A 14,012-nucleotide genomic window follows, 5' to 3' on the forward strand; every position below is an offset into this window, starting at 1 on the left:
ACCGCGTGGTAAAGCTCAGTAAAGTAAACACATCCTCCTGCTGTAATTACATATGTCCGGCTCAGACTACACAATATACAGGACAGCATGCTAAAAGATTCACATTCACCCACTCACAAGGGGCTCAGTCACAATCGATTCGCATCAACAAAATTACATCTCATAAGGCCTTCGATGTTATACAGCATACAGCAGAGACACGAGAAACAGTGTACAACAGAAACAATATAAAACACATGGTATTATTTTATGAAAGAGGCATACATGGTATTATTGCAAATTTGCCGAAAGATGCACATCAGCTGTACTAACAGATATAAAAGAAAAATATTTACATTTAATATCTGACTGAGATGCAACCGTTTAAAACTCAGGAATCTGAGACTGCAAAGAAATCTAAATATTGAGAAAATCACCTTCGTAATCAGGGGATCTGTAGTAGGCCATCCACTCACAAAAATAATGTTTTTATATATTTAAGATAGGAAATTTACAAAATATCTTCATGGAACATGATCTTTACTCAATATCCTATTAATTTTTGTCATAAAAGAAAAAGCGATAATTTTGACTTGTATTTTTGTCTTTTACTAAAATGTTCCCGTACTACTTAAGACCAGAGGTCACAAATATGTATTATATAACGTGATATTAGGAAGGATGTGTCACATTGATAAACAAGCATATCAATACATGCCAATTGTCCAAAAATGCAGGATCAATGCTGATTTGGGGGTTTCTGCATGAAAATAATTGTTTAGACCATTTCAAGATCCTGAAAAACCACCTCTTTCCACACACCTATAGATAAAATAATCACATTGACATCTAGTGTAAATTACACTGCATTAAGTAACAAAGACGCTCAAAGATTACAGCATTCACATTATGCAGAACTTTTTTCATTTGAACATAGAAGAAAGTTTATATTGTTACATTTTTATATTTGACAGATGCTTTAATCCGAAATAATGCATACATTTATTTTTCATTATGTATGTTTAGCTACAGGAACTAAGCTGGTACTGTACTTAATATAGTACACACCACCTCTACACTTCTCCACATATACAGTTTATTACTTACATCCAGTCACACTTACGTGCCAATTTAAAATCACACCAACCAAACATATGTGCAAGTGAAAAAAACACGATTACAAACAGGCATAAATTATTCACTGAAAATCACATTTACATTATAAATTCCAATCTCCTCTCATGAGGAGAAGTCACATTCACACTGTGGCTAAATACTGTTGTCACGCCTCTTCTAAATGCGTTAGTGATTGTTCTGTAAATGCACAAAATGTGGTTATTTACAGGAGCAAAAATAAAACCCATATGAATCATAATATGTTGTTTAAAAGTGCTTAACAGGTTAAAACTGTTGTTGACAACTGAAAGATGTCAAAATGTTACTATTGATATCACCCCATCGACCACTTTGAGGATTGACTACTGAATTCTGTACACACAGAGAATTATATTTTAAGGGGTTTCCTTCAGTATTAAATGTAGTTCCCTTTCTGTCGGTCTCTCGACGTTGTGTCGAGAACGACAGATGGGGTTCGCCCTTGAGAACCAATCAACTCTGACTACTATAGAAAAGGCCAATGAAATTTGGCGAATGAAATTTGCATGCCGGGCTCCGCCCCCGGATATCCGGTATAAAAGGAAGCCGGCGTGCAGCATTCATTTACCTTTTGTTCTTCAGAGCCTTCGCTCATGACTACGAACTGAACGAATTCAATGAATTCTTCGTCTTCTTCTACTGCCGGATCTACGACGTGTAGCAGCGGATCGTCCCTACCTGCAGCGACCTTCCCCTGGGCGTCTCGGCAGTTCCGAGGGTGTGAGATTTATCTAAAAGTCCTTTTCAGGACTGACTGAGCATTCTCCAGCGCGGCTGTTCTCTTTGGTGCGGAAAGGAATGGATACGATCGCTGCATTAGGTGTGTGGGCGTCCAGCACACTGAAGCAGCGTTCGTTGACACATCTGCCCGCACTGCGGGTAGATTGTCATTCAGAAGTTGCGGTCACGGGTGGCTGTCTTCCTACGGGAACCAGCCACCATTTCGTTTGCTACCAGGGCTGTGACATCTGTGGCTACGGCCCTGATGACCACCCATGTTAGCAGCGTTAGTGATATGGGGAACTCTGCGAACGTAAACCCGCCAGCTAAGTGCTCACGGGCCGATCGCACCCCGATTCGCTTTTCTGAACGTTCCCCAACCGGCGGTGGCATACCGTCCGGATTCTCACGCACACACATCGAGAACGACATGTCCCGCTGTTCTCTTGGGTGCGGCAGGGGACTGACACGATCGCTGCATTAGGTGTGTGGGCGTCCAGCACACTGAAGCAGCGTTCGTTGACACATCTGCGCGCACTGCGGGCAGATTGTCATTCAGAAGTTGCGGTCACGGGTGGCTGTCTTCCTACGGGAACCAGCCACCATTTCGTCTGCTACCCGAGCGGTGACATCTGTGGCTACGGCCCCGATGACCACCCACGTTAGCAGCGTTAGTGATATGGGGAACTCTGCGAACGTAAACCCGCCAGCTAAGTGCTCACGGGCCGATCGCACCCCGATACGCTCTTCTGAACGTTCCCCAAACGGCGGTGGCATACCGTCCGGATTCTCACGCACACACATCGGGAACGATGTGTGACGTAGATGAGATGTCGCTCGCAGCATCGGAGGGAGACTGACATCCGACTCTGACGAATCCGAGCTCCACCCCCAGCGGTCGAGTTAGGAGGAAGCAGAAATGTCATTCATGCTAACCCGGGGTTCCGGAGGTGCATGAGGAGCTGTGTAAAACTTGGAGCGCTCCACTCTCGGACCGCTCCAGTGAAAACCAGCTCCACCTCCCTTACTTCCCTCGATGGTGGGGCAGCCAAGGACTGCGTCGAGATCCCCCGAGTGGAACGTCCGCCCGCGGTGCACCTGTGCCGCGGACGGCTACCACCTGGGGGGAATCGGCCACGCCTACGGTCCAAAGCACGTAAGACTTCGGCATCACTGGTGTCGAGGGCTTGCGATGCCGCGGACAAGGCTGCCTCCTCTCTCTTCGCCATGGCCATCCTGCAGGTCCGCCAGGCCAAGGCGTTGAGAGAGCCCCACGAGGGTAAGACCGACCTGGGTATAATGCAGGATCTCCGTGCCGCCGCTGACAGCGCTCTACGGGTGACTAAGGCGGCGGCACGGGCCCTGGGTCGGACGATGTCCACGGTAGTGGTCCAGGAGAGACACCCCCGGCTATACCTTGTGCAGAACTGTGATACCAAGGAAGTCCGCTTTCTTGATACACTCATCTCGCAGGGTGGGTTGTTGGTAAAGACCGTCGAGGACTGCGCTCAGCAGTTTTTGACGGTGAAGCAGACAGTGGCAATTAACCACATTTTTCTCACCGCGACTCGGCCGCCGGAAGGCCTCCGAGATCCCGCGTGACGTCTGCTTCCCTGCAACCCAGGACCCCTTCGACATCGATTCCGGTTCTTGTGCCCCCACAGGCGGCACCCCGGAAGTAGAGGTCGAGGGGGAAACCTCCACCCCGTCAGCAAACTTCTCACGAGAAGGGACACTGACGGGAAGACTCCAGGGAGAACAACATCGGGCCCGAACCATCACAGCCACGGCTCTGATCGGTCGGCACGTGACGACTCCTGCCTCGTCACCAAAGCCGGGCCCTTTTCAGGGCCTGGCGCCCACTTACTCACAGAGTTTTTCGGTCTCCCCGGGTGTACTTGCAGCCGATCCCACACTCCACTGGACTGTGCTCGGCGAACCGACCTCACGCCCTGGCGAGGCGTGAGGTCGTACACATACGACAGTTGTCACCACTCTCAAACCGACAGTGCGTGCCATTGTCCCGCCAGGCAGGTAAAAAGGCGGAGCCATCCTTCCCTCCGGGGACCCCCCGCGACAGATGGTTAGCTCCGCCAGCCGACGAACCACCCCCCGTGGAAATGATGAAGCAGACTGCCCCCTTGGTCACCCTGTACAGTCCCTGGGAGCTCAAGAGCTGCCCACACTGTCTCGCTGGCTAATGCGGGTGGTCCGTCTTGGTTACTCGATCCAGTTTCCCAGAGACTTCTGGCAAAACAGGCATCGAGTTCGTCCAAAATCAAGACGTTCAGTGGGTCACAACCTGCACTTCATCATTTCCTAGAAAGACGGCGGGTTGCCATAGGTCTGCGTACCCTGAACAAGCACCTTCACGAGTTGCCGTTCAGATGCTCACGCAGAGGCGCATCCTGACATCTATCAGGTGTCAGGATTGGTTTGTGGCAATCGACCTGAAGGACGCTTACTCTAATGTCTCGATCCCCTCGACACTGCCCCGTTCCCATGGTTCGAGTTCGAGGGGTGGGCATATCAGTACAGAGTCCTCCCTTTCGGTCTGTCCCTGAACTATCTCGACGACTGGCAAACACTCGTGAGATCTGTTCTGTACACAGAGGGACCTGGTGCTCCGGCATCTAGATCGATTGGGATTTCAGGTCAACCGAGAAAAGAGCAAACTCTCCCCAGTGCAGAGCATCCTCTTTCTCGGTATGGAACCAAACTCTGTCACCATGACGGCACAGCTGTCCGCAGCACGTGCCCAGTCAGTGTTGGAACTGGAGGCTCCTGGGACACATGGCATCCTCCGCGGGGGTAAGACCCCTCGGGCTGATGCACATGAGACCGCTTCAACACTGGCCACAGAGTCAAGTTCCGAGGACAGCGTGGCACACCGGCAGCAGGCGCACGGTGATGACGCCCTGCTGCCGACGCACCCTAACCCCTTGGTCTTCCATGACCTTCCTCTGGGCGGGGATTCCCCTCGGGCAGGTTACGAGGCACGTCGTGGTGACGACGGACGCCTCGCTGCAGGGGTGGGGTGCAGTGTGCAACGGGCACGCAGACGCGGGGCGCTGGACGGGCCCCCGTCTGCGCTGTGCAATTGCCTAGAGTGGTGTACGCTCACGGTAACTAACACAACTTGCCCGACGCCTCCTCCTGTGGAGTTAGCAGGTGATCCGCTCCCTGCGGGCCACACACATCCCAGGCAGACTGAACCAGACAGCCGACACGCTCTCTCGTCAGTATACGCCTTGCGGAGAGTGGCGACTCCACCCCCGGTCCAGCTCATTTTGGGTGTTGTTCGGACAGGCACAGATAGACCTCTTTGCCTCCCATGACACCACCCATTGTCTGCTTTGGTACTCCCTGACCGAGACCCCCTCGGCACGGATGCCCTGGCGCACAGCTGACCACGGGACGGGCGGAAGCACACCTTCCCCCCCCAGGAGCCTCCTTGCACAAACACTGTGCAAGGTCAGGGAAGAGGAGCACCAAGTGTATTGGTTACACCACACTGGTCTAACCGCACTTGGCTTCAGAGTTGATGCTCTGAACAGCGACTCCCCCTGAACCATTCCCCTGACAGAGGACCTGCTCTCTCAGGGGAAGGACACGTTCTGGCATCCCAGATCAGACCTCTGGAACACCCATGTCTGGTCTCTAGACGGGACGAGAAAATCCTGAGATGGCTACTCCCCCTCTATGGCTGAGACCATCACCCAGGCTAGGGCCCCATCTACTAGGCGGTCACACGCCTCTAGACGGCGCCTCTTCTCGTCCTGGTGTCTCTCTCTCTCACGAGAAAAGACCCACTGAGGTGCTTGATCAGGATTGTGTTCCCCTTCTCACGAGACTGGAGACTAAGATCTCCCCTCCAAACTGAAAGTGTATGTAGTCGCTATCGCTACTCATCACGACTCAGTTGATGGAAAGTTTCTAGGGCAACTCGACCTGGTCACCAGGTTCCTAATGGGCGCGAGAGGGCGGAATCCGCCTCATCTCCGCTCCATACCCTCTTGAGAGCCCCTCAGAGGTTCCGATCTTCCTCACCTGAGTAAGACGGCCCTCCTGTTGGTGCTCGCTTCCGTCAAGAGGGTAGGGGACCTCCAAGCATTCTCTGTGTCCCCGGATTGCCTTAAATTCGGCCCTGGTAACTCTCACGTTATCTTGAGACCCAGGCCCGGATACGTGCCCAAAGTTCCCACTTCTCCCTTTGGGGACCAAGTGGTGGACTTGCAGGCGCTCCCCACTGGGGAGGAAGACCCAACCCCATCCGTGTTGTGTCCTGGACCGCACGCAGAGCTTCAGTAGCTCTGACCAGCTCCTTGTTTGTGTTGGAGGACAGCAGAAGGGGAAGGCTGTCTCCAAGCAGAGTCTGGCGCACTGGGTCGTGAATGCCGTTACGACGGCATTTCGATCTCAGAATCTCCCATGCCCATTGGCAGTGAGGGCTCACTCCACCGGAGTTTAGCCACCTCCTGGGCACTGGCAGAAGCACCTCTCTAGCAGACATCTGTAGAGCTACGGGTTGGGCTACGCCCAAACACCTTCGCAAGGGTTAACAACCTTCGCGTAAACCCGGTGTCAGCCCACGTCCTGCGTGGCGACATGTAGGACTGGCATCCGGGGGGGCGTATGCCTGCGAAAGCACCTTCCCACCCTCCAAGAGGTTGGGTCAGTGTGCTATTTACCCTTTTCTTCTTACCCAAACACATGGCTAAGAAAATTGGTACCTCACCAACCTTCCTTCTTACCCAGACACTGGTTAAGAACAGGCACTCCATCCATCACTAAGCAAGCACCTCCTGGGGGTTGGCTGGGCAGAGCAGCCTTCCCCCTTAGGCCGGGAAACCTTATGACCTATCACAGATAGTTCTAACCGGACCTGTGCTATCGGACGCAGTAACACCCCCTCCGTGGGCTGTTCCGTCTGTTATACCCTCATGACAATGGTTCCCACACATGGTAACCCATGAGCTTCCCCAGGTGGACCTCCACCTCGCGGCACTACCCAGTCCGCCCGTTCCATGCGTTCTCCTCCAAGGACGAGACCATATCATATCTCCACCATATTCCTCCCCACAGGTAGGAGGTGGCCTCTGCAGCGCTTCTCTGATTAAGAGTTGCGCTTTTCCCGGTGTAAACCCGAGCCGGACGGCCTCTCGCCTGTAGAGAGCTAAGGCCCCGTCCGTGAAAGGTTACCGGTCAGGGCTGTACCCATCTTTCTCCCAGAAAGCTCTGGAACCCCCCGACCACCACACTGGTAGGTTACAAGTTTCACGAAAGCGTCGAGCTGACACGCCCAGGCTTGTTACCGTCGCTTCGCTGAGATTGTGACGCGATACAGCGTTTGTGGCGTTTTCCATAGATAACCCCATCTGTCGTTCTCGACACAACGTCGAGAGACCGACAGAAAGGGAACGTCTTGGTTACGTATGTAACCTCAGTTCCCTGATGGAGGGAACGAGACGTTGTGTCCCTTATGCCACAAACACGTATCGTATTCTGCTGCAGTCGTGAGAGGATCTCAGGCTCTTCAGAACAAGAGGTAAATGAATGCTGCACGCCGGCTTCCTTTTATACCGGATATCCGGGGGCGGAGCCCGGCATGCAAATTTCATTCGCCAAATTTCATTGGCCTTTTCTATAGTAGTCAGAGTTGATTGGTTCTCAAGGGCGAACCCCATCTGTCGTTCTCGACACAACGTCTCGTTCCCTCCATCAGGGAACTGAGGTTACATACGTAACCAAGACGTTTTCACAAGCAAATTTATTTTCATTGGGCTTTTGTGTGGCCAAGAGTTCTCATGCACTTATTCACATCCCTTACATACTGTATAAAAGTGTGAAGTTACAACATAATGGGAAAAACATATCTGGGGTTTTTCAAACTGGAAAGCTTTAAGATTATTTTACCAACATGCACAAATCATTATGACCTTCTAATTGCGCAATAAGCTTCTCGACCCGAATAAACATTTCCATTTTGCTTCTGTCGTCAAACAAGAAATAAAACACACAGTTTTCCCATGAATTTTAGCACAGTGAACCTGTTTAATGTCTGTAGCCTGCATGAAACTTTCCATCAATCTAATGAAGGTTTGGCCACGGCTGGTTTGACACTTCGCTGGCACTTTGAGTCGCAGTGCCAGTCCAGCACCAGTCCATCCTCTGCCCATCTTTCATCAAAGCAACCCAAACGTTTCCCTGGCAACCCTCACAACAACACCTTATTTGTTTAAATATGGAGGTAATCTGGCATCCATCTGGATCTTACTATTGCAGGTATTTTTCATCTTTTTCTCTCGACGGTGTCACCAGCTTTATTCCGCCCACCAGCCAGACTGTGAACTCACTTATAAATTTTCACTCAAGTGTAGGTGCTGCCAATCGCACCGCTTACACATGCCAGCATCGCCATGGGCCTGTTGAACAGACACTATTCTTGAAGGTCCCTCTGAGAATCTAGCACAGTTCATCGAGAATGGACATCATTCATCAGGGACACCCGGACAGTTATAATGAGGACACATGGTTCTGCTCTCACCGGGGTCAGAAATGAAAAATGCTCCAGATATTAAAAAAGACTGCAAAGTAAGTTCATGTAACACAGGTACCGGCAAATTATTAAAAATAATTGTCTTCTTTAAATATGTATTTACTGTGCTTCTATAACATTATGGGACGTTGACAAATGAACCGCACAAGTGTCCTGTAGTGTGAAAGCAAAACATTTGAAAAAATACTAACAATAAATATAAATCTCTAGATAAATAATATAAAATGACATTTTAGCTGTCACCTCATAGGATTTAGTACGGTTGCACGTGGTACGGTTTATTTGTCAACTAACCTAATCTAATTTAAGATAGACAGCACTTAGTAATGGTTAGATTTAAACACTAAATAGTTTATTTACAGCAGTGGTGGAAATGTGGTGTGGTGACTAGTCCAGGGGAAGATTTAGTGATTTGGAGGCCCTAGGCAATTCCATGTATGGGGGACTCCAACTATGCGCCATTTTCCTCTCCTGCAACCTTTACTTTTCTTCCTCCTCAAAGCACAACACTTTTTACACCAAGTGACAGGGGAAAACTAAGCTTGATATACACAGATGCTCACTAATTAAACAAAAAAATGAAATGATGAATTCCCAAATGAAGAACATGGAAAAAAATTACATCTGGGATTATGATTATTTTTATATTCTAAATTTGCCATCTCTCCCTATATGTTTTTTGTAGTTAACTACAAAGTCAAACAAGAGTGCTGCATCTGGGGGTAGAGAGAGAGGGGCTGCTGCTGTAGGACCAGCTGTGGAGTTTGTGTGGACAACAATCTTTTGTGAATCATCTTTTTTCTTCTCTGCTGGTGTAGCTTCGTTTTATTGTTATTTTATTTCCTTGCAACTTTAAGTTTGTTCTGCCGCTAATGTACCACATCTCGCTGTTGGCAGCTCTACTTACTCTGCTAGCTATTGTTGAACTTGTCTACCGCATATACAGTGCTAATGGAATGGTCCATTCTAATCTATAAGGAGGGGGTACATTCGTACAGATGTAATAATGTTAAAGTGTAACAGGGAGATCCCCACTATTTTGTTGATTCTTTGGGGCTCTTCGTGGCTGTTGACATGGCTATTTGGTTTAGTCCACCCCTGTCTTTCGGGAGCCCACTGTAGCTCGTGGCCTAAATTGATTGCCTACCTTTGCCTAATGGGTAAATCCACCGCTGACTAAAGCTCAGGCCCGGAATCCAAACTTTTCTGGGTTTGAGCCCTCCATAAAGTGACACATCAACTGTCACCCATGTGTCACCATTGTTGTCTTCAAAAAACTTTTTGGCTACTTTTGCCCAAACTACTTTTCTATACTAGGGATAAACCGATAAAGATAACCGCTAATTCGTTAACATTGGAAGCTTATAACCAATATATTGGCCGATATACAGTATCTTAATATTAATATAAAATTCCATAAGACTGAAACATAAGGCAAAAAGTGGACAACGGCTTTTATTAGACAACATTTACTGCAGAAAACAAGGTAACTATTCGTTTTCTTTTTCCCCCTGAAAATCATGTACCACGTCTACTATACACTACTTAATGATTCTTTAACCTTCAAACTTTTCTGATATATTTTTCAAACAATATGATTTTGTTTCTATAATTTACACATTCGTAAATTCTGTATTTACATCAACAATGTTTTGCTATTAGCAGCAAGTGAATGATCACGACAGAAAGATAGTATTGTAATGTATTGTATCTGTGAGCAGCGTGCAGCTGAAGAAGTTTAACCAGAGGAAATGATTTGTGATTTATCGGCTATAATATAAAGGCCACAATTCTATTATCCGCCAATAACATTAAAAATTACCATTTATCAGCCGATACCGATATGGCTGATCATTTATTGTACATCCCTATTATAAGTGCCTACTTACCATAAGAGAATAAAACAAATAAAAGCAACTCATGCAGTGGACTGTACACAAGCTCCTGCCATGTGAGAGTTGTTTGATTTTGCGACCCAGGTTCAAGTCTGACCGGGGTCGTGTCCTGACCTCATGTCCCCTCTCACACCCAGACTTTCTATACATTACTTTCTCAAAAAAATGCCACAAGGAATGACACTCCAGGCCGCTGAGTCAAACGCTAACTCAGGGTGCATTACTGTCAGAGCTGTTTACGAATTTCAAAGCAGAGTTGCAACATGGGGATTTTCTCTTATGCCGATGGGGTTACAGAGCACCAAAAGGTCTTACCTTGACTGCCGTTGCTGGTGAGAGAGTGGAGAGTAGGGGGAACCGTGCTGACGCTCGCCTTGGGCATCTCTCCATTATTTAGCTGTTTAACCCTCTTGAGGTGAGACTTGCCGTTATAGTGGACCTGGGCCTGGGCTGCCGAGTGGAGTTGGATGTTGCAGACTTCGCACAGGGAGTAGAGCAGTTTCTTCCTCTCTTGTTGCAGCTGCATATCTCTGCTGGCATTACTGGGTTCTTTAACCTCCACGCAGTTCGGTAGGAAGCACAGATGTCCGTTTGCGACCAGCTGGGTGGTGCTCAGGGGGGTCTTCATACCTGCATGAGAGCAAACAGGGTTAGGAAAGAGGAAAGTGTTTAATCCCAATCCAGATGGCAGTCTGGTGACTCACGTTCTAGATTCAGCATCACCCCACACAGAGTTTTCAAAAACAGGTGGGGAGAGTTTACATCCTAAAACCGCAGAGGTACAGGCTGGATACAAGACGTGTCCGAGCATGGACGTCTGGACACTTGTGTGGTCTGCACGGGTGGCTGAATGTTCTGTCCTCTGACTCCTCCCCCCTACACGCTAAAGCCAAGCGTCCCCACTTGTGAAGCGGGCACAGAGCTGCGGACTGACCTCCTGTGCCCATCTGTTGAGACCCGACTCGCATGCCTTGAGCCCATGTCTCTTACACAACGCGACTAGGATGGCATCAGCGTGGAGCAAGATTATTGTTAACAAAATTATTATTAAGAAAGTAGTTCAGGAAATATTTTTTTTAATAAAGTAAACTAACATCATGTGTAGTTTCATACCAACTAAAAAGAGCTACAGAGAAAATTGCTAAAATCAAATAATTAATCCAAACATGGCAATGTATGAGATTGTTATTGTATTATATGGGTAGTTGACAAATAAACGTGTAACTGTATCCTATAGTCTGACAGCAAAAAGATTGCCTAAAACAAGCATAAGAGAGATTAATCTTCATTGTTAATTTATATTATAAAAATAAAAGTTAATAAGATAATAAAATAAAATAGAATAATAAGTTTGTTTTAAAAAAAATGCTGTCACACCATAGGACATATACACACATCAAGATTATATATTTACTGTACATTGTATGTATATGTATATTATATATACACACATACAATATACTGTATATTGTCGCTGTCCTTCTGAAACTTCAGATATCCAAATTCGCTGTTTTCAATAAATGTAAAAACAGTACTTTTTGAATGATTAAATTAAATACTGTGTTCTCTGTTGATAAGTACTTTTTTATCGGTAAGATATTTTCAAAACCTGGCGACAAACATAAAGAGTGACTTATAATAATGATTTAAAATCATAAAAAATCACATTATGAAATAAATCATACAGTGAGAATATGTCAGGTTTAAAACAACCACTTGAACTAATGGTGAAGTTGAACACCAAAAAACAATACAGTAAGCCCAGCAAACGTCCCCCACCGCAGGACGGCAAGTGCATCAACGAGTGTCTTATTTCTGTCAGCGACAGCAGACTCCAACCTCTTTTGTGTGTCTGGGATCTGTGAGAGTGAATAAATTACCCAAAGCTGTGTGCAGACTGACTCAACCCCTCATGACCTCTCAAGAGCTACTACTCCCGTCCAACATAATGGATAACTACAAAGAGCAATGGTGCGCTCCGGGAAACAGAGACTTATATGATCCTTTTAATCTGAAAATTGAAAAAACAGCAAATCTAGTCAGTCAGCCTTAATGCCATAGCTGGATGCTTCTCAGGCTGGATGAGAAACAGGATAAAGGAGCGTAAAGATGCCAACTAAGTCAGCTGCTTATTTGTTGTGGATGTAACGTCCATCACCGTGCTTGTAAACGCATGTATGTGTCTGTGAGAGAGTTAGAGTCCTGCTGAGCTTGGAATAATCTTACAAAAACCAGGTCACATTTCTATCCAACAATAAATGAAAAGACTTATTTGATCTTCAATACATTTAAAGGAAAAATATAAAATATATAAAATAAAGATTAGGTTCATTATTTTAATAAAGTATTTTATTTATATTATTATGCTTATATCATTTTCATTACAGCATACATTACTGTTTCTAGTAATTCTATAAAAAAATCGATTAAAAAGATTACAGTAAAAATAATTATAATACATATTAAAGGTGCAGTGTGTCATTTTTTGCGGTAAGGTTGTGAATTGCCACCAAGCGCTCACTCCATCCCTCCCTTTCGAAGCACTACGGAGGCCTACAGAGGATTAAGATGTCATCATAGAGATTACAGAGATAACGTATTTACAAAATGCGTTCTGTAGAGCAGTTTGTCCATTTATGGCTACTGTAGAAACTACATGGCAAATTCCATGCAAGTGGACCTGCGGTGTATGTAGATAGAAACAGCTCATTCTAAGATAATAAAAACATAATGTTTAATTATGTAAGGTCTTTATACACCTCTGAACACATTTTTACGTATATTCTATTGCATTTCTATCAATAGATCCTGCAAAAAACTACACACTAGTCCTTTAAATAATAATGTATATTTTTACAATACACCAATGAAATCTTCCCTAAAAACCATCTTATTTTTCTTTTTCTTTGTAATGAAATCTAATGTGTGCATGTTCTTCTGTTCACCCAGTAGGGCTGTATGTGAATGTAAAGGCTGGATACACAGACTCTATGTGTCTATCCAGTCTGTCTAGTAATCCTCTGACAGCATCTCAGTAATCTCTGCGGGCAGCTGCAAACTCTAATCCCTTCAAGTAAACTTCCACCAACTTCACCACCATTGGGGTATATTCTCCTTACCTCTTTCTCAGGAATCTCTTGTATTCAGAAAAAGAAAAACAGTAAGTGGAAATCCCTGATGTTAATCACTTCCTTTCAATGTTGTGAATCTATTTCTCTCACCCCGCTGCTATTACTTAAGCTCAAGCTTTGCTCTAGTTTGCAGTGGAAATGAGGCCAGCGAGAAACGCTGCAGTGGTTTTGGTGACCTGTATACGCGGGCAGGTTTCCAGATATGTTGTGCGGTTTGGGGTTTGGAGGAAGTTAACCAACTGTGCTGGTCGGTTCGTGGTTCTTCGCAGTACAAACACATCTGTTAGTTTATTGGTTAAGTAATGAAGCTGCCAGGGTCCTCCACTTTCCCCCAGTGCAATCTTACACACACTTATGGGTCACATCAATATTCAAGTACCTCTCGGTATATGTTTGGGATAGATTTCCTAGCGATTTTCGGAATAGTATATAGTGTTTACCTATAAACTTTTTATAACGCTGAATCAATTATATTTCAAATAAATGTTTCATATAGAGTATAATTCATATATACACTCACATAAAGGATTATTAGAAACACCATACTAATACTGTGTTTGGCCCCCTTTCGCC

At 46.2% G+C, this 14,012-nt stretch overlaps 1 protein-coding gene across 3 annotated transcripts in view; it reads right to left on the reverse strand.

The window, feature by feature from the left end:
- Positions 1–14,012, reverse strand: part of znf385b (zinc finger protein 385B) — a 119,638-nt gene that overhangs the window by 82,076 nt on the left and 23,550 nt on the right. For 2 of the 3 annotated variants that reach the window (XM_056754399.1, XM_056754398.1), the window contains one exon: positions 10,624–10,938. In XM_056754399.1, coding sequence (XP_056610377.1) covers positions 10,624–10,936 — 313 coding nt within the window. In that variant the 5' untranslated portion in view covers positions 10,937–10,938. Of the gene's footprint in view, positions 1–10,623; positions 10,939–11,012; positions 11,148–14,012 lie in introns of those variants that run through there. The other variant, XM_056754397.1, reaches the window with a different exon arrangement.

The sequence above is a fragment of the Triplophysa dalaica genome, chromosome 8 (genome assembly GCF_015846415.1).
Source record: "Triplophysa dalaica isolate WHDGS20190420 chromosome 8, ASM1584641v1, whole genome shotgun sequence".
Taxonomy (NCBI): Eukaryota; Metazoa; Chordata; class Actinopteri; order Cypriniformes; family Nemacheilidae; genus Triplophysa; species Triplophysa dalaica.